This window comes from Cygnus olor, chromosome Z, assembly GCF_009769625.2.
Source record: "Cygnus olor isolate bCygOlo1 chromosome Z, bCygOlo1.pri.v2, whole genome shotgun sequence".
In the NCBI taxonomy this organism is placed as follows: Eukaryota; Metazoa; Chordata; class Aves; order Anseriformes; family Anatidae; genus Cygnus; species Cygnus olor.
In genome coordinates, this window is record NC_049198.1 from 44,578,924 (window position 1) to 44,602,183 (window position 23,260).

General features: G+C 36.2%; 1 protein-coding gene across 1 annotated transcript in view; it reads left to right on the top strand.

The window, feature by feature from the left end:
- The window catches only part of LRRC2 (leucine rich repeat containing 2), a 103,379-nt gene that overhangs the window by 45,825 nt on the left and 34,294 nt on the right, over window positions 1–23,260 (top strand). The window contains exons 3-4 of the mRNA XM_040541192.1: window positions 8,798–9,008; window positions 16,541–16,697. Of these exons, the coding sequence (XP_040397126.1) occupies window positions 8,798–9,008; window positions 16,541–16,697 (368 nt within the window). The remainder of the gene's footprint in view (window positions 1–8,797; window positions 9,009–16,540; window positions 16,698–23,260) is intronic.

Below are 23,260 nucleotides of genomic sequence, written 5' to 3' on the forward strand. Positions count from 1 at the left end.
AGTTGACTCCAACCACAAGCCGTCCTTTATTGGTGTGGTCCTTAACTTTCACCCACAAGCATCTCTTGGCAATCAATCCTTTCCATAACAGAGAGGGCAACACCGCCTCCCCTCCTTCCCTATCTATCTCTTCTGAAGAGCTTATAGCCCTCTATTCCGGTGTTCCAGTTATGTGATCTATCCCACCACATTTCCATGACAGCGATCAGGTCATATTTGTCAAATTGCACCATGGTTTCCAACTTCTGCTTGTTTCCCATGCTGCGTGTGTTGGCATCAGGGGAGGTCCCAGTTGACTGACAGCTAGCAAATGTGATGCCAATCTACAAGAAGGGCTGGAAGCGGGATCCAGGAAGCTACAGGCCTGTCAGATTGATCTCGGTGCTGGGGAAGCTCGTGGAGCAGATTATTTTGAATGCCATCACACAGCATCTACAGGGCAACCAGATGGTCAAGGCCAGTCAGCATGTGTTTATGAAAGGCAGGTCCTGCTTGACAAACATGATCTCCTTCTATGACAAGGTGACACATTCAGTGGATGATGAAAATTCTGTGGATGTGGTCTACCTAGACTTCAGTAAGGCTTTTGACACTGTTTCCTCCAGCATTCTCCTGGAGAAATTGGCTGCTCATAGCTTGGATGGATGTACGCTTCATTGGGTTAAAACCTGGCTGGGTGGCCAGGCCCACAGAGTCATGGTGAGTGGAGTTAAATCCAGCTGGAGGCCAGTCCCTAGTGGTGTCCCTCAGTGCTCAGTACTGGGGCCAGTTCTCTTCAATATTTCTGTCAATGATCTGTAGAAGGGGATCGAGTGCACTTTCAATAAATTTTCAGACAACACCAAGTTAGTTGCAAGTGTTGATCTGTTTGAGGGTAGGAGGGCTCTACAGAGGGATCTGGATAGGCTGAATTGATGGTCTGAGGCCAATTGTATTAGGTTCAACAAGGTTAAGTGCCAGGTACTGCACTTCGTGCACAACAACCCCATCCAACACTACAGGTTTGGGAAAGAGTCTCTGGAAAGCTGCCCAGTGGAAAGGTGCCTGCGGATATCGGTCAATAGCTTGCTGAATATAAGCCAGCAGTGTGGCTCAGATGGCCAAGAAGGCCAAGAGCATCCTGGCTTGTATCAGAAGTAGTGTGGCCAACAGGACTAGGGAAGGGATTATCCCTATGTACTCAGTTGTTGTGAGGCTGCACTTTGAATACTATGTTCAGTTTTGGGCCCCTCACTGCAAGAAGGAGATTGAGGTGCTGGAGTGTGTCCAAAGAAGGGCAACAAAGCTGGTGAAGGGTCTAGAGAACAAGTCTTATGAGGAGCAGCTGAGGGAGCTGGGGTTGTTTAGCCTAGAAAAAAGGAGGCTCAGGGGAAACCTTATCACACAATTACCTTAAAGGAGATTATAGTGAAGTGGGTATTGGTCTCTTCTCCTAAGCACTAAGTGATAAGACAAGAGGAAATTGCCTTAAATTGTGCCAGGGGTGGTTTAGGTTGGATATTAGGGAAAATTTATTCACTGAAAGGGTTATGAGACATTGGAATATGCTGCATAGGGAAGTAGTTGAGTAACCATCCCGGGAGGTCTTCAAATAATGTGTGGATGCAGAATTTACTGACATGGTTTAATGGTGGACTTGGCAGTGTTAGGTTAAAGTTTGGACTAGGTGGTCTTTTCCAACCTAAATGATTCTATGATTCTATGATATTTTTGGAAGGATTGCAACATGTTTGTCTTCTGTATGAAAAGGAGGTAAGTTAAAAATTGAAGGCTGAGGAATTAAGCATTCAAGCGTGGATATGATAGAGCTCTTTGCCCAGATTATCTATTTAAATCTTCATTGTGAAATGGCATAGATTCCTCCATTCATCAATAATATATAAAGAAATGATAATAGTTCACTGTGTCTCTCCTCTAAAAATTTCTTCTCAAGCTCTGACTAGCCAGAAATGCTTATATTACTTTTTTTTGAGCTATGTACTTGAATGTAAGAAGTCAAAAGCAAACTTTCACTTTGCAAGCAGATAGTGACTTTTTTTCCTGATGGTTTATACTTTTGTTTAACAAAATAGGTGTCACTCTGCCAGATTTTGGTGTTTTAACTCTATTTGTGCCTGACCTAAGATTTTATTTGTGATGTTTATTTTTATTCTCCTTCTCAATACTCAATTCAGAAATTTTTCTAAACAAGACTAAAACTCAATCTGGGATTGCTTAGTCCCAAACACAAATTATGAGTAACAATCTGGGAGCAGTTCTGGAACACTAATAACCACTTTTATTATTTGCCTTTGCTCTTATACACTTGTATACATCACATTTAATATAGTGCACGCAAGTGGGTTGAAAGATAAAAGTTGCTGCTCAGCCGTGATACTTGACAACCTACTGAAGAGCCTGACAGAAGGACTGAAATTAAATTAGTCCACTTGAAACTGAGGGAAATGTTACTCATCTGTCAGTAATATTAGTCTGGGCTGAGCTCCAGTTTAACTGTGCTGCTCTTATACAAATTCCATAGGATTGTCTACTAATACTGCATGGCTAGTAATTCTGATGTAAACATCACTCAGGAGTACTAAACCAGTGTCACCATGTAGTGTTCTGGTGACAGCTTTCATCCTGATTTAGAGGAAATACTGTCTTCTAGTGAAACTTCATTTCTTCACTTAAGATGCTTAGCTTTTTCATCAAGATCTCCTATACAGATATTGAGCAGCAGGCAATTCCAGAAGGAAGAACCATCCAAATAAATCCAATTACTCTCCAGTTACTGGGATGACTCAAATCCATACTAATGTAAGCTTTTTGTTTTCCAAGCTGGTCACTCCTTTGAAGGGTGCAATCATCAAATTTGTTCAACAGTAATTCTTTGCAGTCAGGTTAATTAGGTTTGTGATTTTGATGGAGAATCTAAAATGGCAAGCAAGGAACTCCCATATCCTCAAAAGGAAATTTCTATCATAAGAAATCTCAATTATGTGCTGTAAAATTTCTTTGCTCTAGGTGTAGTGAGGTAACATCTGGGAAAGAATTTGCTGAAGAAAACTTCACCAAAATGGAAATACTTAAATATTCCATTTCCCTGCTGATTCTGCTTAATATCTACAGTGCATTGTCTTGAAAGCTTACTGAAAATCAGTGGTTAAGCTGTAGTAAGACTTTAATGGCTTTCCAGAAATAACTCTTCTGTACTATCTACAGTATGCTATAGTGAAGTCCTACAGATGTGCTTTTGTGTTATAAATATAAAAGTATGTAACATATACCTTTTAGACACATGTAAATAGCTTGTAATCAGCCTGATTAAAATTAGTTGAACTATTTTGATGATTAATGTTGAAATATGGGAGTAATTAGCTGAGTTGGATCCTTAGATCTCATCTGGTTCCTAAGTCTAGAAAAAATATTTTTTTGTGTTTGTATTCCCACCTAAATTAGGCTTGACCTGACGAACATCCACTCTCTGAATAATGAAAATAGTTGTTTCTTTAATCTGACTACAAGTGTACAATCAAGCTCTGTAGGAAGATGAAAATATTTCTTACAGACTATTAATAAAAGAATGTAAACTTCAGGAGAGCTGTGATTGTGTAGCTAACTCATTTGTTTGTCATATATGGAAATATGATTTTGGACTGTCAGGAGCCCTTAAAGTACCAAAACCAGAAATTTAATTTCTCTAGAAAAATATTAGAATATTTAAAGGCTGATTTTGTATGTGTGGATATATTCTGTTTGCCACACTTTTTTAGATGTATTTTCTGTCTTTCCTCAAGACTCACACAATAACCTTCAGATATCAAAAACACAGTGGTAATCTTACTTTATCTGAGAAGCATGAGGAAAGAAAGACTTAAAATAGTCTTTATTTTCACAAAGATCCTTTAAGGAGTATCATTAGCTCTATGCTTTGACTACTAGACAGTGCTGATTGATAACGATGTGATTGAATCATATGGAACACAAGTCCTGTGAGGAACAGCTGAGGGACCTGGGGTTGTTTAGTCTGGAGAAGAGGAGGCTCAGGGGAGAGAGACCTTATTGCTCTCTACAACTACTTGAAAGGAAAGTGTGAGGAGCTGGGGGTCAGCCTCTTCTCACAGATAACTAAAGAAAGGACTAGAGGGAATGGCCTCAAATTGCTCCAGGGGAGGTTCAGGTTGGAAATTAGGAGACATTTCTTCTCAGACAGAGTAGTCAGGCATTGAAACGGGTTGCCCAGGGAGGTGGTGGAGTCACAGTACCTGGGGGTGTTTAAGGAAGGGTTGGATGTGGTAATTAGGGATATGGTTTAGCGGGAAATATTGGTCGTAGGGTGACAGTTGGTGCAGATGATCTTGGAGTTTTTTTCCAACCTTAATGATTTTATGATTCTATGATTCTTTATCCTTTGGTATGACTTCAGCTGTAGCATGCAGAGAGGGTGGTGAGGCTCTGGAACAGGTTGCCCAGAGAGGCTGTGTATGCCCCATCCTTGGAGGTGTTCAAGAACTTGTTGGATGAAACCCTGTACAACTTGGTCTAGTGGGTGGCATCCCTGCCCATGGCAGGGGGGGTTGGGACTAGATGATCTTTAAGGTCTCTTCCAACCTGAGCTATTCTATGATACAATATGATATGCAATTTACGGCTCTGTAATCTCTGCTAAATTATACATATTGGCTTGACAGAAGTTACACCTCCGGGCCAAAAAGGCCTGATTGATTCATTTGGTTAGTATATACCCCAAGGGTCCGAGCAGGGATTGTAAATAATTAGACCCTCTGCCCTTGGTGTATATCATGTTTTCATTCTAATACGTACTGTACAAAATTATGCATGTTAGTTGCTCCGTTATTAATTCACTTTCCATCTGCTCAAAATGTGCTTGTACATAGTACTTAGCCTGGTAACCATGAGAAAACATTCTTTAAAAGCTTAAAATTGCACATTGACATAACTTGATGTAAGAATGGTACGTGACAAAGAAATTTGACATAGGATTTCCACCTCAGTCTGGGATATCCATGTTGAATTCCTCACCAGTTTTGATTCTTAATGACTTTCTTCTGAAGTCAATATTTCACCAACTGATTTGATTAGCTGATTCGATTAACTGCTTTGATAATGGCCTCCTGAATTTTATGTTTTGTATGTGTTATCAATAAAGTGTCAGAGGACAGTTTATTCTTTCATCTTTAATGCAGTTGCCTTTTTCCCTTTTTCTATATTCTCTGCTGTAAGAGAGTAAAATCTCAGATCTAAGCCCTCTGCTCTTGTATTCCTGATGTCTACTTGACACAGCCAGCACTGAGCTGTTGTACAGCAGCTCAGTGCCTTACTTTTTTTTTCTCTAGAGTTAGGCTTTTTGACCTCTTCTTTCTGTTTGTTAAGTTTTCTAACATTCTTAGAATTTATACCTTGAGGAACATGTCAGTCATTTCTTGCATGAGTGAAGATCAATAAATATTAAAAAAAGCATCATGGGATTAAGCTTTTTCAGTGTATTGAATTATACACTGAAATAAAATGTTTAATTCCTTGATAGAAAATGAAGGAATTCCATGGAAATGAGAGGGCAGTACTGCAGAATTAAGCTTTGCAGAGGCACAGAAAAGCTGTATGTGGGGGACTGGTGGGAATGTGAGAAAGACCAGTGGTATGAAAAGCTAGGATTATTTAGAATATTTTAGAAAAAAAGAGTGCCAGAGTTTTCAGTTCAATTTCTCCCCTGTAATGGTTCAGATCATTTTTGTTTGTTTGTTTGTTTGTTCTCTTCCTCAGGGATTCAATTCACTATTTTCTTTTTTACTTCCCACTTCACTTCCCACGCACCTTGCACAATAATGAGAGCTTTTATAGTTAATTAGCTATGCTCACTGGTAGACAAGTTTTGGAAAACAGTGAGTAGGTGTTTTGGGCCTGTTTATTTTTCATATAGTATATGAAAATGTTGTTTTCTAGCTTTTCCTGTTTTCTCTTGCTATTGCATTTTCTGCCCCCTACTGCACCAGTGGTCTCTGAGGTTCAAAGGACAGATTGAAACAGGCAAGATAAACACTAAAAATTGAATTTGTTAATGTGTAAAAGCATCTGAAAGCTCAGATGTCATCTGAGTGCTTCCAGGCTGCAGCTGGAGGGAATACCCTATGGTACTGCTGTCTAGTGCAACTGGATACTTGGGAGTCTGTCCCTCTGTAACTAGAGGTAACAGAGGCAGTGTCTTGGAGGACCACAAAAAGGGCTAGGCAGATGTGTCTCCTCTAACCCATTTTCTTGTCTTTGCTATTTCAAGTATCTTAGGAAAAGATTTTGAGATGCTGTGGTTTGGTTGAGGACTCTTCCTTGACTATGGTGACTTCTTCAGTACTCCTCTAGGGACTCCCTAGACTGAAATGTGGTGGTAAACACATTTCTGATTGCCCCCTTTTTTTTTTTTTTTTGTTCTTCCTTACTCATTTACATATCACAGCTTGCTGTGATATAAAGCAGTTCACAATTAGGCACTGACAGAAGCTGGGAGATTTACTTCAGATATTTTTTTCTTTTATTCTCAAGCCTCCTCTATTGGCACTTTAAATGTCAGTAAGTTCTCAAAATGTTTACTTCTAAAGAGCATACTAATCTCTCCAAAGAACACTGAAGCAAAGGGTAAGTTTAACTTTTCTGCAGCTTCCTTAATAACTCCTGCTCTCTTAATAACTTCTTTAAGTATTTCTTTACTGCTCTTTTCATACCTTGATAAGTTATTGTTCCCAGCATCTTTATGAGAGGCTTCTTGCTTCTGATGTGCTAAAAATCCTTTTCCCATTCATCTGTATACCTGCAGTAAGTCACTTCATTTACCTTTTTATGGTTTTACTTGTAACTTGTCAGAGTTATACTGCCTTCTCATTCCTTCATGTGAACATAAATGTTATTTCTTTTTTTTTTTTTCTTTTTTTTCCCCATTTTTGGAAGTGAGAGGAGGACGTGATCCCTTCATTAGAATGTACTTACTCTTGAAATTGTGCTGTCTTCATGCAATCTGCCAGCACTTTACCCAGTCAGCTGCGCTTTTTCCTCTCCGCTCCCCTCCCCCTCCCTCTCCCTTCTCCCTCCCTCTCCCCTCTGCTCTCCCCTTCCCTCCCTTCCTCCCTCCCTTCCTCTCTCTCTCCCATGGGAATACATTGTGGTGATTATTATAACAGGGGTCTTCTGTAGTTCTCTGATGACCTGTATATGGTATGATGTTGCTTTAAACTAAATCTAGTCTTCTTATGGTCTCTCAGACAAGCTGCTGTGATAAAGTCATGTGTGATTTGCAAAACTGTATATTGTCCACATTGTGTTAGTGTGGTATGTGTTTATGGTAGCTGAAGTGTCCTACTGTTGCTGTGCTCTCTGCTTTCAGGTTTCTCCAATATTCCCTAATGTTTCAGTAAAAACACCCATTCGTGCTAGGTACTTCACTAGTGCCTGAGTAACACCCTTTCTGTTTAAACATGCATTTCTGATCCCTGTATATTCATTTTTATAGCAATGAGTTAAATATGATTTTTAATGTACAGTATCCTATTCCCATACATATACTCTGCTCTTCATTTTTTATCTATCTTTCTATGAGTGTCTGAAAATTGCTTACATGCACCATGTTTTGAAGATGTTTCTTGTATTTATGTTTGTAACTGATTTATTGTACATGATTTAAAACCACATATTCTTGCTCATTAATGTGGCATTATTTTAAAATTTATAATTTTAGAGCAAATCCAATGCTTAGCTAGGAATATGTTTACAATTGTTATTAATTCCTGCTTAAACTTTACAAACTTGCTTCTGCTTCTCCTTTTAGGATATGCCATTCATGGGTTTGTTTCCCTAGAGGGCATGTTATCCTCAGCATTGTTCCCTTCTGCACCTGTCAGTTTTCTCCATGTCTTTAGGTTAAAATTTTTGCCAGAGGGTGGGGATCACATAATTGAAACTTACGTACAACAAAAAAATCTATCATTCCAAATATGAGAACAGATTTATGAAACAAGACTGTGCAGAGTCTTATTTTGGTATAAGGAAGCCTTGCTTCCGTTAATCAACCTGTTCCTTAATTGACTAAGCTGAAATAAATCTCTCTTAAATTAAAGCATGTGCTTTTAGCACTGCTTAATTATATCAAATTGAATTTGCACCTGAAGTTATATAGGTAATACTTTGCCCTGGAGGTGAGCCTAAAGTTATATGGAAATTTAAACTGAAATTAGTTTGCATGTGATAACTTTGACCTTTACTTTCACCTTTGAAGATGGTGTTGGAAGATAATGTTTAAAAATGGAAATAGATCATTATACTTGAACAAGAAAGGGCAGGAAAAAGGGAATATATCTAACACTTTACTTGTTAAAATGACTTCTTTTTTCTAACTGAAAAATTTTGCATATATATCACCAGGTCTTTTTTTTTTTTTTTTTTTGTATATACGTACAATGTTCCTTGTTCTGTGAGAAAGTATTTTCTATCCTATCTCATTTCCTGTGAAATAAAGGGCATCATTCATGCTGCTTTCTGTGACTTTAGGCTCAGTCTCTGTTTTTCTGTTATTCCCTGAGTGTCACTGTATTGCAGAAACTATATGAAATCCTGCTCATCTGAAATCCATATGTCAGTCTCAAAAATCTAAGCATGACTCCAGGAATGCATTTGTTTTTCTAAATCACCAATACATTAGGTGCATGTTTATATTTTGTTAATTATTAGTGCAAACAAAGGTTGAGCTTTAAGACTTCTGTGCTCTGTGATTTCAGCTTATTCACATAAACGCTTTTCGTCACTATTTCAGGATAAAGCAGGAATGGAACTTCATACTGGAGTGTCGGAAGAAAGGCATTCCCCAATCAAAATACCTTAAGAATGGCTTTGTAGACACTGATGAGAAGATCTTGGACACATATGGAAAGACCCCTCAGCTCCAGAAAAAGTGTGCACTGTCAGATGAAGCAAATAAGGACAGAAACAAGTTTATTTTTCAGCTTTCTGGGCAACAGTGGATGGTAAATATAGAAAATATGTTTTTATTGTTAAAGAGATTGGGTAGCTTTGCACTGTATCTTCTAATGCTGCAAAACATTTTTTTTCATTGCCAAACATATGATAATGATGCTTTTTCCCTATGTTAGAAGTGACAAAAGCATTTCCTGTCTTACTTTAAACTAGTGGTTTAGTTTTCAAATATGCTAAATACTTTAAAGGCCCTACTTATATACACAGTTTTTTTTTTCTTTCCCAAGCTCTGTTCAAATCTAAACTAATATTAACATCAATACACAATGGTCTTGCTGAAAAAAGAACTTTGTGCTTCTGGTTATATATTAAGTGAAATACAAGCTTAAAAATGAGCTCTGAGTTAATGCTAGTTTGAAATTCAGCAAAAGGGGGACTACAGTTTGCCTGGAGTTTCCTAGAGTTGTTAATGATTTGCCTGAAATGTACTTAAAATGCACATTGCTTTATTACGGAGACAGGCTTTTTTATTAGAATATTAGAATTAGATTTTTATTTTTGTGTAGTTTATCATTTTGAAATGGATTTTTGAAATTTTCATTAAGAAAAGTGCAAATGAAAAAGCCAATCTATAAGGTGAATAAATCTTATCTAGTAAACAATTATTTTGGTTGACCTGAAACATAACTTTACCCCAGACTTGAACTTCAATATGAAAGTCTTTCCGTTTTCAGCTTTAGTTCTTTTCTTACTTTAATTCTTTTCTGAATAAACAAAATGTAAGCAAAATTTCTGTAAAATAAAAAATTTATAGTTCCCATCTAGCTCTAGAAAGGAGAACATAATGCCAATTATTTATCTGGTGGGATTGGTTGCTGGAGTGACACTATGTCTTAGCTTTCAAGGAGCTTGGATATTGACAATGATGTTAAAGCTGTGTAGTTTCATAATGCACACTGTCTTGTATTTTAAACTTTTTAAGTGTATTTGAAGGGGAAAACAAAAGAGGACACTCCTTGGACACTGATATTGTACCACCTGCAGATACTTACTTTGCATCACGAAGCAGAGAACTGCATAACTAAAACTTTTTCTTCTCTTTTGCCAATCGGTTAATATTTTGTTTTGCTATCATAAACATGACTTTACATTAAGAAGCAAAATGAAACATATATAGTTTACTGTGTTTTTCAGGGTATTTCATTTCAATATAACATGTTGAAAGATCACATTTCAGGGATATTGGTGTATGGTTACATACATCGTGCCATCTTGAGCAGTACAATCTTAACCATCATGAACTTTCATTCTGTCTTCATATCATATGTGGCCTTATCACACAACCATTGTGTATTGTTGTCCAGATCCAGCCTGGCTAAAAATATCTTGCTTTCTCAGCAAGATATTTTGACATAATTCAGATGTCTGCAGACAAAGATAAAATCAAAACTGTTTTGTTTATAGAAGACCATTGGTCTTTCAAAATCAAAGAGCACTGGCAGTCTCTAACAGGTGAAAATTATTTTAAAAATATGAAAATCCACAAAGTTCTGAAGGAAATATATTTCCCCTTAATGTAATTTTCTCAAATATGTACGTTGGTTATTCAGATAATATCATTTCTCTATATTTTTTTTTTTTCTTTTAAGTGTCAGCTGTTACTTCCAAAACAAATAAAGAATCAGACATGACACTCTTTTCCTCTATGAGTCCTTCAGAAGAAATTGCACTTAAAGAAAATGCATTTCCAAAATATACAACCAAAGCTGTACTGGCTGACAATTTGCGTGTAGAAATATCCATGGACATGGCACAGTTTCATCCCAAAATCCTGTTTTTTGTGTAGCCAGGAGCTGTGGTGTCAATTGTATTTCAGTTTTTGTTATTGATTTTGCACATAAATACATCTATGAGTTGAAAGTCTGGGAGATTAAGCACTCAGACACTAGATGTCAAAACCGGGCTTGCTCGTATAGTGTTGCAGGGACTTAACTAGCTTGTGTTCATATTGGCTGGTCTCTTACATTTGGCAGCAGTGAACAGCACAGCCCCACTAAGTGCCCCTTTGGGAACTAGCTGCTGAATTGCCTCTCTCTCTCTCGCTTTTAGCTGATAAGTATTTCTATTACATTTCTCCTCTCCTCTCATCAATGAAGCAGTAATATATCCTCTAGACATTAGACAGATAAATCTGGGTAGGTTGTTGGTATGACTTACAGGTTTAATTTTGAGAACTGGGCTTGCTTCTAGGCTTTACCAGTTTTCTTTCTGAATGCTGTGAAGTTAAGTCTCACAGAGGAGTAATCCCCAGCACAGGGATTTTGCGAGAAGAAAGTAAGTAGCTTTACCATATCCTTCCCAGAGGTCTCCATGTAGGGTCTGCCATTAGAAACTTCAACAAATGAGCTGAGCACACAAATCAACTAATTGAGCTATTTGAAATGTTGCAGCCAATTAGAATTATAGCTTATACCAGGTACTCATCAGTACACGTCGTCTAGACGGTAAAAATGTAGACATGTTACAAAGAGGCTATTGTCTCATGCTTCAGATCCGTAGAGCATAGCAGGGAATCTGGCTCACTGACTCTGCACTGTTGAGTGCAAGCTTAAAAATGGGTCTTATAAAATGTTCAACTGTATACTGGAATAGCTTGTGCAAGTATTTTGAAAATCATCTGGAGAGTGCTCTTTTGAAAATCATCTTGGGTCTCCTTTGCAGAACCTTAGTAATAGAGGAAATCAAAGTAGGTCACACATTTTGAATTCCTAATAGGAATTCCTTCCTTAAGGACCTCCATGCCACCTATTTTCTACTTTTCAAATGTTATTGAAATGCTAATGTATTTTAATTAAGTGGAAACTCACTATTCCTTTTAGTTATAAAGTAATTATTTTAACATCTCTGAGAAAGATAAAACTCATAGAATGAATATTAGGTTAAATAAATAGGCACTGAATACAAGCTAGAGAGACTAGGACTTGAATTCTAGGGAAATGCAGATCCATAATTCCTTGTGGAACATTAATTCTTTTTAGTTATGCTTCACTTTTAAGTTAATTTTTGAGACATATAATTTGAGCCTGCAGTTGTCTCAAGTCACTATGGGTTTATGAGTTTGGTTGCAATGTCTTAATGGAAATCTTCTGAACAACAATGCTGTAAGCAGTATCAATATCAAGCCATTACAGCTGAAGAAATTGTACTCACTGAGACTCTCTGAATCTGAAAGTAACTTGGGCATTGTTTTGGTTATGCCTTTCTAGAATGGGTAACTTCTGGCTATGGATTTTGGTTGATAATTGCAGCAGTGAGATAGATTTACCTTTGTCTGTCAGAACTCCACAACGAAGAGGTTGTGTGACAACATTCATAAGATACAGTGGTCCTTGTCTCCTCTTTTATATACCAACCAACTATTTATGACTCAAATGTCTACATCCCTGTGTGGTGCATTTCTGCAAGCTGGGAACAGTATTAATTAATATTTATACTTAGCTGTTGAAATAAACAACAACAAAAAATAAAGGAGAGAAAAGATCTTACAGCAACAAACAGGCTAGTCTCATAATCTGACACTGTGAAAGAAGTCAGAGTTTTTTCTTTTTAAAAAATGTGCAGAACCCATTTGTATTGCCCCCAACAGCGAGTCTCTTAAATCCTCTTGTGTTTACAAAAGACATGGGACTTGTCGTCATGAGAAGAGTATACTGAGCCACAAGTAAGTTGAAGTTCCAAAGGTATGTTTCAGAAACTATTTGTTATTTCTCTGAGTTATCCAAGCAAACTCCCTGTAAAAGAGAGCTCTTCAGGGACTTTGGACTCTTGAATTGTGCATTCAAATTACTTGCCTAGGAGAGAATGATGAAGAATTGATGAAACACTTAATTGAGATCCTTTGTACATGTAAGCTTGTATCTACTGAATTAAATTATTTCTTCAGAGAAACAGCACGGCTATTAGAGCTGAATGAAAACTGTAGAAAATAACACTATGAATATTCATATGAATTTTTCAATGAATTTACTTTAACTCTTTTTTCCTTTCTGAGCATCTGCTTTCTGCTGCTAACTAATGAATGTTTATTCTCTAGTGGATCAGCGATTTTAAATGATTTTCAGAAAAAGTTCAGGAAAAACAACTTTTGTGAATTTGCAATATTAGTGGTGATTTGCAAATGAGTAGTGATGATGTTCACTCAAATGCAGAACAGGGCTCTACTTGGCTGTGATGATTTTCCTCAGCAGAGAATCTGGATCCAACAGATTTAAACAACTTAAGTATCAAATGTGCACAACAAATGAATGAATGAGTGATGGAAAAATTCTTTACTAGTAAATCACGATCTTCTTCATATCATTTCTTCACACAAAATGTTAGCAAATTAATTACTAGATTTGTATTTGTTTTCTATTTTTACCATCTGACATGCTCTGTCTTTTCGCTGAGAACAGAGAATTTCCATTTATTTCCAGCAGTTAGTGACAGTGAGGTATTTGTTTGCCACAACAAATTGAATAGAATCACTGCATTGAATGAACAGAGAAAATCTCTCAGGCTTATTTCACTTCTAGAGATTTTTATTATTATTATTATTATTATTTTCTCCCCAAAACCTAAAAACTGCCTAACCCAGTTTTGGAGCTAGATCCAATGATTCTCAAAGATGAGAGAAATTTGGACCCAATGTTTTGTTTTGGTCAGTGACAGATAAAATTACAGGGCTAGGAATAGAAGCAGAATTTAAACTTTTCAGAGCTGAATATTTTGGTCACAGTTTTAATTCAGGCTCACGTCTGCCAGGTAAATTCTCTTCTAATTAGAAGCAGTAAAATCAGCACTGGTTGTAGGTTTGCTATTTATTTCCTTTTCATACTCCACCTCCTCCCATCCTCCAGTCAAAGGAGTTTGTTATTGTTTTGCTGTTAAAGGCAAAAGACTGGCTATCCTCCAAGTGTCAATCTTCATGGAGTAATTTATCAGCAGGCTGCCAGCTTTAGCATGGCAGCAGAAGATTACTAAAGAACACAAGGGGATCGGAGAGTAAAGCAAATATAAAACTTGTGCAAATTTCTCTTCCCATCCCTATCTAGTTTGTAAATGAAGTAAAATATCACACCAGCAACACAAAGAAATGTATGGTAAGGTGGAGAATGTTAAAGAAAAGCACATTATAGCAAAGGTTTTGTAAACTCAGATTTGGAAATTGTAAATATGATTATAAGATATAAAGAAAAAATCCAAAGAGAAAATGAGTGTGGACAATTGGTAGAAGAATGGAACCTGGTTCCATTCTTTTAACTTTATGCCTGAATTTATGTCAGTTATTGAACAAGAATCTTGGCACTATTTAAACAACAGTTACTAAAGATTTTTTTAAAACCTTTTTCTCATTAATCATAGACAAACTTAAATATTTTGTCTATTTTTTCTGAAGGAGCTGGGCAGCTTTATCTTTATCTGAGAGTGATTTTTGTTCTCCATTGTCTTTTACATATAAAAAGAAGTTTGTGGGGTACCCCCTTTGGTCTGGGAGAACTGTGGGTTTGTTGGCTTCATAGGGGCAAGTGTTATCCTTTGCTCCCAGCTGCATTTGACAGTCAGGAGTTGGAAGATAGTCTGTTTTGATAACAAGGTATCAAAAAGCAGCAGGTCACTGGAATAGACCGAGACAGACCTAGGCTGTGGCACAACAGCAGAAATAAAGTGGCAAATAATATCTGGTTCCCAGACATTTTTTTCCTCCTGTGTTAATGTTATGCATCTCCTTTCTTAGTGAATTAGAGTTCTTTCTTACAGTAGTATCTCTAATACTCCAGTTAAATGTTATTATTCCCTATGTCATACATTTTCAGTTCTGTAAAGCTGAGAAAAGCAATACTAACTGAATTTGCAGTGGCATTTATTCTTTTATTTTGTTGTAGAAAAATGTGCAGTATTGAAGGTGCGGTAGTGGAGACCCATACCAGAAAGATGGAGAGATTTCTCCTTACTTGTCCTAAGGCATTTAAGCTATTTTATTTTTCAACTGCCATAAACTGACAAATATAAAAGATGGATCACAATGCAGTATACACATAGTTAGAAAATGAAGCAAGAAATGAAATGATCCATATCAGACATGGAAAGGCAGGTAGAAAGGCAGAACTACATATATAGGCTAAGTGTCTGCATATGTATATTTGAAAAGAACTGAAATTTGAGACAGCAACAACCAAATAAAGAAAAAAAAAGTGATCATCAGTCCAGGATATCTTTAATTAATTAGAAGTTTTAATTTATCTAAGAGTTAAGCAACACTGCTCTTAGTTCAGAATTAAACAAAACAAAACCAAACAAACCAACAAAACCCCACAATTTAAGTGCATCACTCTAGTTAATGTCTTGGGGCATCTATGAAACTTAGGAGGAAAAAATACCAAACAGCAATTTCTACTGTGTAGAATTTTTTGTGCACAGAAAAATATATTGGAAGGTGTAAAAAAATTAAAGGCTTAAATTAGTGCACCTCTTTTTATGGAGCAAAGTTAGCTCCTCTTCACAATTATTTATTCCAGATGTTACTAACATAAAATGATATAAAATCCAGGGCAGACTGGTAAATTATGTGCTGGTTTAGTAAGTTGACTTTAAGTGTTCTGACCTTCAGCTTTATGAAATGATTTTTATCTGATTCAGTTAAAGGGATTTGGTGACACAATTCAAAGAAGTGTACATCTGAACTCAATACTAATTAACTAAAGCAATTTTTTAAGAATTAAAGGCTCTAAAACCTTCAGGCAATTTAGCTGTTATACTTTGGAAATTTTGAACAGATAAAATATTGTGTGAAAATTAACCAGAAGCAAATTTATTTGCTGTGTATTTAAAACAATCCTAAAAATGTTAAAGAAAATAAATTCTCTATGACTAAAATAAGAACTAATTGCAATGGTTGACTGATTTAAAAGTTGAATATTTTTGTTCTTATTAAAAGAAACAAATGAGCAAAAATCCTCCAACTGTTGAAATGACTTATGAAGTTAAGTTACATATTTGAAATAAGACTTTCAATAAATGACATGTATTTATTCTATCTGAAATGTTTCTATTCCTTGGACCATGTGCCATTTTGGCAAACAAATTTTGCATCCTCGTCAGATATTAAGAACACACTTTTTGTTTTAGTGGCAAAACCTATATCAATAATCTCCATACACCCACAATTTTGTTCCCATGTTGCATTTTACCATATCGTGAAGTATGAATTAAAGCAGTAAAATGTGTTTTAGAAAAAATCTCCAGCTGGAAAAGGGAAATAATATGGGAGGCACCAAACAGCTGAATGTTTCAAATAGGTTTCAGTTTTAGAGCAAAATAATCGCATTAACAGCTAAAAAAAAAAAGATTATGTGGTGACAGACATCTGCAATACTCATCAAAAGATAACTCCTATGAATATTTGGCAAAATGATGTTCTACATCAAGATAATTTAGGGAAAGTGTTGAGATTTGGCCATGGGAATTCTTTTCACTCTATGTAGAAACATGACAGAACAAAATTCTGTCTTGATGATTTCTGTTTATATAATCTTATTTACAGGAATTTCCAGAATCTCTGAAAGACCAGACCTTTCTGAAAGAATGGCATGTAAGCAATACATTGATTCAAACCATTCCAGACTACATTGCTTTGTTTCAAGATCTGAGAGTTCTGGAGCTGTCAAAAAACCAAATCAACCATCTCCCAGTGGAAATTGGTATGTTGGTTCAAACTATTCGGTTATTTATACATGTGCCATCTAGCTATATTGGTGGAAAATTAACATTCATAAATATTCTTATTCATCTCCTGATAATTATGTTCTCACTTTTTTTTTTCTTCTTTTTTTTCTCCATTAACAGTCACGTCTAAATTTTTATGGTTAGCTGGTTTTGGCTATAGTTGCTGAATTGCATGGTCTAGTATGGTCCAAATGTGGGAAAAGCTGACCCACATTTTTGCTGACTATGGGACAACTATTCAGTAGACAGATAATACTTTCTGAGAAGAGGTGGTGTTTTATGTTTGTCAAGGGTTAGGAAAAATAGAAATAGTATTACAAGCAAAATGAATTGAAACATAAAATTGTGGTAATAACAAATCTAGAAATATAATCTTGCATAAAATCCATCTTTTCAATTTTGTAGTTGGTTCAGTAACAATTCCTATCAATAAACTGGTATTTCCAACATGACAACAGGGTTTTTAGAGAGATGATGTAATTCTTAACTCTTCTATACACCTTTTCTGTTTTAAGCTATACAATAATAATAATAATTTTAGTACTTGGCTCTTGTGTTTTCTGATCTTAAAGCATAAGAAACAGAAAGTCTGCGATGGTTTGAGAGGGATTTCCTGCTGTTTAGACTGTTTGGGAGAGTGCTGCTCTAATCGGTGGTACCTTTGAGAGCTGAAGGAATTGGGTGTACTATGAGGGTTTATGGGCCCCTGAGAGTCAAATCCATGCACCTATGTGTACTGACACCTTGACCTTTGTTTTCAAATATAGTAGTCCTAAATTTTGCCTATGCCTGGTAATCCTTATGTACACTGTGAATTAATATCTTTCAGACAATGAATGAAGACTAAAGCCTTCATCTTCATTGTTATCATATGTTTATGTGAGAAAAACAGGAAGAAAGGGAGAGTGCATCCTGCAACACAGAAGGAACTGCTAGATTTTCTGCCAGACAGAGTAACACTAGTGATTTTGATTTATTTACTAATGTTACTGTTTACACAGAAAATTTCCCACTGACATTGAGATATATTTTTTAGTTTCAACCTGGCAGCTAAATATACTAACAAATCATAAGCAAGGTATGAATAGGAGATAATGGACATAAAATAAACAATAACTGTTTTGTCAGCACTTTGACTACAGAAATCAGACAGGTCAGTGAGATTAATGGACTAACACCTTCCACCTGGTAGTGAAGAAGAAAAGCAAAAAAAGCACAGTCCTCTTCCAGAGGCCTTAAAACTTGGGGGGGGGGGGGGGGGGGGGGGGAAGAGAGAGAGAGTTTTGAGGGGTAGCTGTTTAGCAATCAGGGTAGGCAGAGACCAAGAAAGCTTTTTTTTCCTTTTTCTTAAATTCTTGTAATTTGGGTCATTGGCAATGAAAAAGATCACAAAGAAAAAGTGATTATGAGTGATAATAAAGTCTGTTTCCAGAATAAAGATGCACAAACAGATCATTCTACCATAACCGATTCCTGTAGAGGGCAATTTAAAGGGCACAACAGACACCTTTCTTGGGAAACAAGGAAGAAATTTTCAGGTGCTCTGAGTAGCAATCACTATTCTTTCACTTGCATTTAAATTATGGGAATTTTGCTCAGTATTTTTGTGCTATCCCCATTCATCCACTATCCCTCCAATCTATACTCATCCCTCCAGGGTAAACACAAGATGTTGATTTCTTCCTTTCAACATTTTTGTTGCTGCTATTTTTTTTTTTTAATGCAAATGTTTGATTTGAAGGGCTATTGAATGCTAGACAACTGTAGTTTGCTTGCCTCAGACACAATGCTACAGCACTCAGCACTCTCCTGTTCATTAACAGTGAACTCTTGTTCAGATTTTTTTTCTATTCCCAAGATTCATCAAATGAGAGGAAGCATGACTGTACTAAACCCTCATCTGTAGAAACCTGGATTTGAAACCTATGGTGTCTTTTGAGACACCACATCATACAGTAGGCACATCAGAGCACCAGTTCTAGTACATTCAGACAAAGACCTTGATTCACTGATGATGTTTAAAGAGAAATAATACAACAAATCCCCTTCTGGACTATGTAGCTAAACTATTTAGCTTTATTTTTTGCCCAAACTGTTTAATAACTTTCAGTTTTAGTCAATGTCCTATTAGGCTAGGACTTATTAGTAGCACAACTGCTACATCTACTAGTAGCACAATGAAGCTGCCCTTGTTATGGTGTAAATTACAAAGAATTTTTTCTCTCAATTTGTATAATGATCTCTTTATGGACATGTAAAGTGATGTGCTTCCAAATGGTGGTAGGTAAGTTTTTATTTCCTACATGCTGGAAATGCTTGTTATCTTAATAAGACCTTATTTTAAAAAAAAGTTGGATATATATATTTTTTTCTGCTACTTTAAAATGAAACCTCAGACTTTAGTCCTCTAACTGCTAAATTATTGCAGGGAAAATAATCTATTTGTGTTTGGCTTTGGAGCTCTGTCTTAGCAAAGAGTGACAATTGGGTGCTAAATCAGAAGTTAAGGTCTCTGGAAAGGTTAAGTGCTAAGGTATCTATCTTTTTGTGTTCCATTTACAAAACAGCCACAAGTAGGTAAATATCACAACTAAAACATACTTGAGAGTAACGACAGATGGTTGAAGTTGGCAGTGACATGCACGCTGTCGAATCTTTAATCTTCAGCCAGAATTGGAGCCCAGTTTAGACCAACAAATCATCCAGCAGAAGCTAAACTGGCGAGCTGTGTTTGGGCTACTTTTGATTCTAACAAGATGTCTTTAAAAGTGCGAGAACAGATCATAAGAATATTTTCAATTAAAAAAAAAGAAAAAGGTATTGCTGCAGTAGCAGTCTGTGAACTAAAATATCTGAGGGAACTGAAGTTCATGTTTTACTTGATTTAGAAGCAGAAGCTTTAGAGAAAAGACTAAAACCCATTCTCAGATACTTCAAACCACTCTTTCAGCTATAATTATCTATGCAGTTGAAAAGACTGAGTTTGGATCAGAAGACAGATAAATATAGTTTTGACTTTTTTTTGTGTAATAGCAGATATTTTCATGGAAAACATGGAAAGCAAGTAACTAGAAATGGAGAGATGTGAGAACTCTGTAAAATGGGACTGTTGTCCATCTCAGAGTTGTCATGTTTGATTTTCCCAGGAATAACAGAAAAAAATAATGAGAAGGAATGTACCCAGGAGATTTTCTTGGGCAGCAGCTTTGTGGTGAATTTGATGTTCTGTCTCTTGACTGCATGGGTACAGTGCAGAAGCTGTGCAACAGCTGTGCATCATCTTGTGCACAGGAAAAGCAGAGTCTTTGTTTCAGCTTATCTGCTCACAAGAAAAAGAGAAATCACTTTTCTATGTGATTTCTGATCTACTAAAGTATCTTAAATTCAGCTCATTGCATTTTTATTTACGTTACTTTCTTTTTCAGCCCTTTCAGTAGATCCTCAACAATACCCACCCCTCCCCCCTCCCCGGGGGATACTGTCAGTCCAAAAGAGATTCTTTGTTTTTCTACCTGTTTTGTTGCAAGAAAACTTTTCTTTCTTCTTACAGTGTATTTTGTTCTTCTGACTACAGACTTAGATCTCCAGCTTTATCCTTTTTATTTTTTGCTTGTAATAGTCACTTGCCATTTCTCTCTGCATGTTTAATTTTTTTAAATGAACACATGAAGCTTGGTTAATGAATAAAACTTTATCAGCTTTTATAAGCACTAATGGAAAAAAAAAGAAAAAAAAGGATTTTACATCTTTGTTTTGCAAAAGAATTGTAAGAAGACTTCATCCGTCTTTTTGCTTGGTTGCTTTGGTTGTTTTCATCAGAAGTAAATAAACAAAAGCAGAACAAAACCAAAACCTTCAATGTTTTACCTGTCACCTGTAAGCTTGAACATCAATATCTTCTTTCCAATAAATCAAAGGCAAAGTCATTGATTCAGCAAAGAAGATTGGAAACTATTTGTTTGGAAGAAGGGAAACTATTTGTCTTGGCCCACAGCAAGCTGCTGTGTTAGCTAATTTGTCTTGATTTTGTCAGATCAATGCAAAATTTGCTTTGTATTTTACTACAGCTTATACAAATAGGTCTGCATTTGTATCGAATGGGTTCCTTAGATAACAAAAACTCTTTGTAGCCTCACTTGCATTTTGTCTCCAATACCTTACTAGGATAACTTATGTAGCCCTGTTTAAATGGTTTAAATGTTACTATTATTACTATGCTGCATTGCCCATCAGAAAGTATAGAGCTTAATTACTGGTTTATTTTTTTTTAATAAATTAAAAATTTAAACTTGGAATAAATGGTAGCTCAGGCAACAACTATGGCATTGCATCTCCCACTTAAAAATAAAATATTCTTAATTGTGAAACTGCCAGGGAAGCCATGGATTTCATTACTGCTTTTACTACCTCTCTTTTGAAAACAGAGATGTTAGCTGTTTAACTCCCTAATTTGCATTTTTATAGAACTAAAAATTCAGTGCTATAAAGCACAGTTAACAACAATGTTGTAGCAGCAACTATTTCGTTACCACTAACTTTAACTGCAAAGTTGTGCTTGAGTGGCAGGTGTGGTGGTCAAATCCTGCCATTCATTTGTCCAGCTGCAAAGGGAGTGTCACCATTTCTGTATCCTCCCAGGGCTGTGTCAGTGGTTGTAGTCCATGCCTATAAGGCCTGGTGGTGGCTGGCCACTACAACTAAGAAAGTGAACTTCTGCACCTGAGGTAGTGAAAGCCATTCATACTGTCTTCCTTTCTACTCCCCCCTTCCATTATGGCAATAAATTCCAAATGTGGCTGAGAATGTCTGGAATCTGGCTGATAATGCCTATAGAATTGTTATTTAGAAATTCACTATTCCCCAGTTTTGTGTTCCTTTGACCAAGATACCTAGATATAAGAATTTTGAATTGTCATGAATGTTGTCTTATAGACATGTATTCATGCAATTTTTTTCTGACACAGATATCTTAGAAAACTTGTTGAACACACCTGGGGGAAAAGGAGGGTGATATTCTTGCTCCTTTTATGTGAGAAAAGAAAAGAAAAAACCTTATAGCCTGGATCACAATTCAGACAACTTGATATAACCCAATTTCAGCCCTGTTTATCTTGTTTGCAAGAATTTTAAATATATATATATATATATTAGAGGAGGGAGTAATTAAAGATGTATAGCTGAATGCAAACAAGGTTGAAATTAAAAATGTATAAAACAAAAGTAAATTGTGCCTGACTCGTTTGGTTTCTGTCCTTCTTTTGAGATGATTGAGGTTCAAGTAGTAGATCTTGTCTATGTGGCATCCCATAAAGCAGTTGATAGTGAAGTATAGAAAATTTGATGGACTTTGAGACAGTAGTTGTAAAAATGAACAGAGGCCTGGCTAAATGCACTTGTTTGCAAGGATAAACTATCAGTCGAGAGGAAAGTTGTGGAATTCTCAAGAGTCAGTTCTGAGTTTATTTCTTAATTGCTTTGAGGAACTGGGCAATTGAAGTCTGCTGATACCATTTGTGAGTTAATGTCATTGCACAAACTGGAGGAAGTATGAAAAGTTGGATGGTCAAATAAGCTTCTAAGAAAGTAGAGAGTTTAAATTAATGACTTCAGAGTTCAAGGTCACGTACTCAGGAGCTACTAATTTCTGCAGCATGTCATGGGTTCATTTAATGGAAGATTAAAGAAGAGAAGTCCTTAAGCTAACAGTCACAGAGGGGGAATCCAGTATGATACACACACACAAAAGGCAGTATAAGATAATCTAAGTGCAAGATATTCCCAACTGAAGAAAAGTAGTATTAATTGCCAGTGTACAAGTAAACATTAAGAACTTGTCTGGAGTATTATATGGAGTTGTGGTCACTCAGATTTTTCTGATTTGGGATCAGATGCTAAAGAAGTCTATTAAAACAATTTTAGGGGCAAATTTTTATTTTATGAGTGCAAATTAGTAGAATTGACTTGTTTAGGCTAGTAAGATAAATTCCAAAATGTCTGATGCTTATGAAAACCTTAGAGAAGTAAACAGCAGGCAAGGAAAATTGCTGTTTAAAGATAAAATTAACAAAAGAATTTGTGGTTATAAAATTTCTACAAATGAATTCGGACTGGCAATTAGAAGACCTTTTCTAATCATGAAAGGGATGAAATTCTGTAACTCCCCTGACCAGCCTCTGAGAGGTGTGGATGTCAAAAGCCAAACCACTTTTAAGATGGAATGCGGTAAATCAACATATGGGGGTGAAGAGGTGGTGTAAAGGCTTTATCTACTGTGTCCTGTGAATGACTTATGGTCCTAGAGTGAAGGTTAATTCTCACCTACCTCTCAGCTGTCAGGTGACATAACTTAATCCACTGTAGAGCTAGAGGTGAAAAAACAGGAGTTATACAGAAATGCAAGAGACTGCTTGCCACAGACAAATCTTGGGGAACTCTGTTCTCCTCATCTATGTTATCCTGAGTTGAATGAATTAAATTCAGTTGTAAAATTTATTGCTTTTTTTTTTTTTCCCCTGTAATTTTAATAATAGCCACAGCA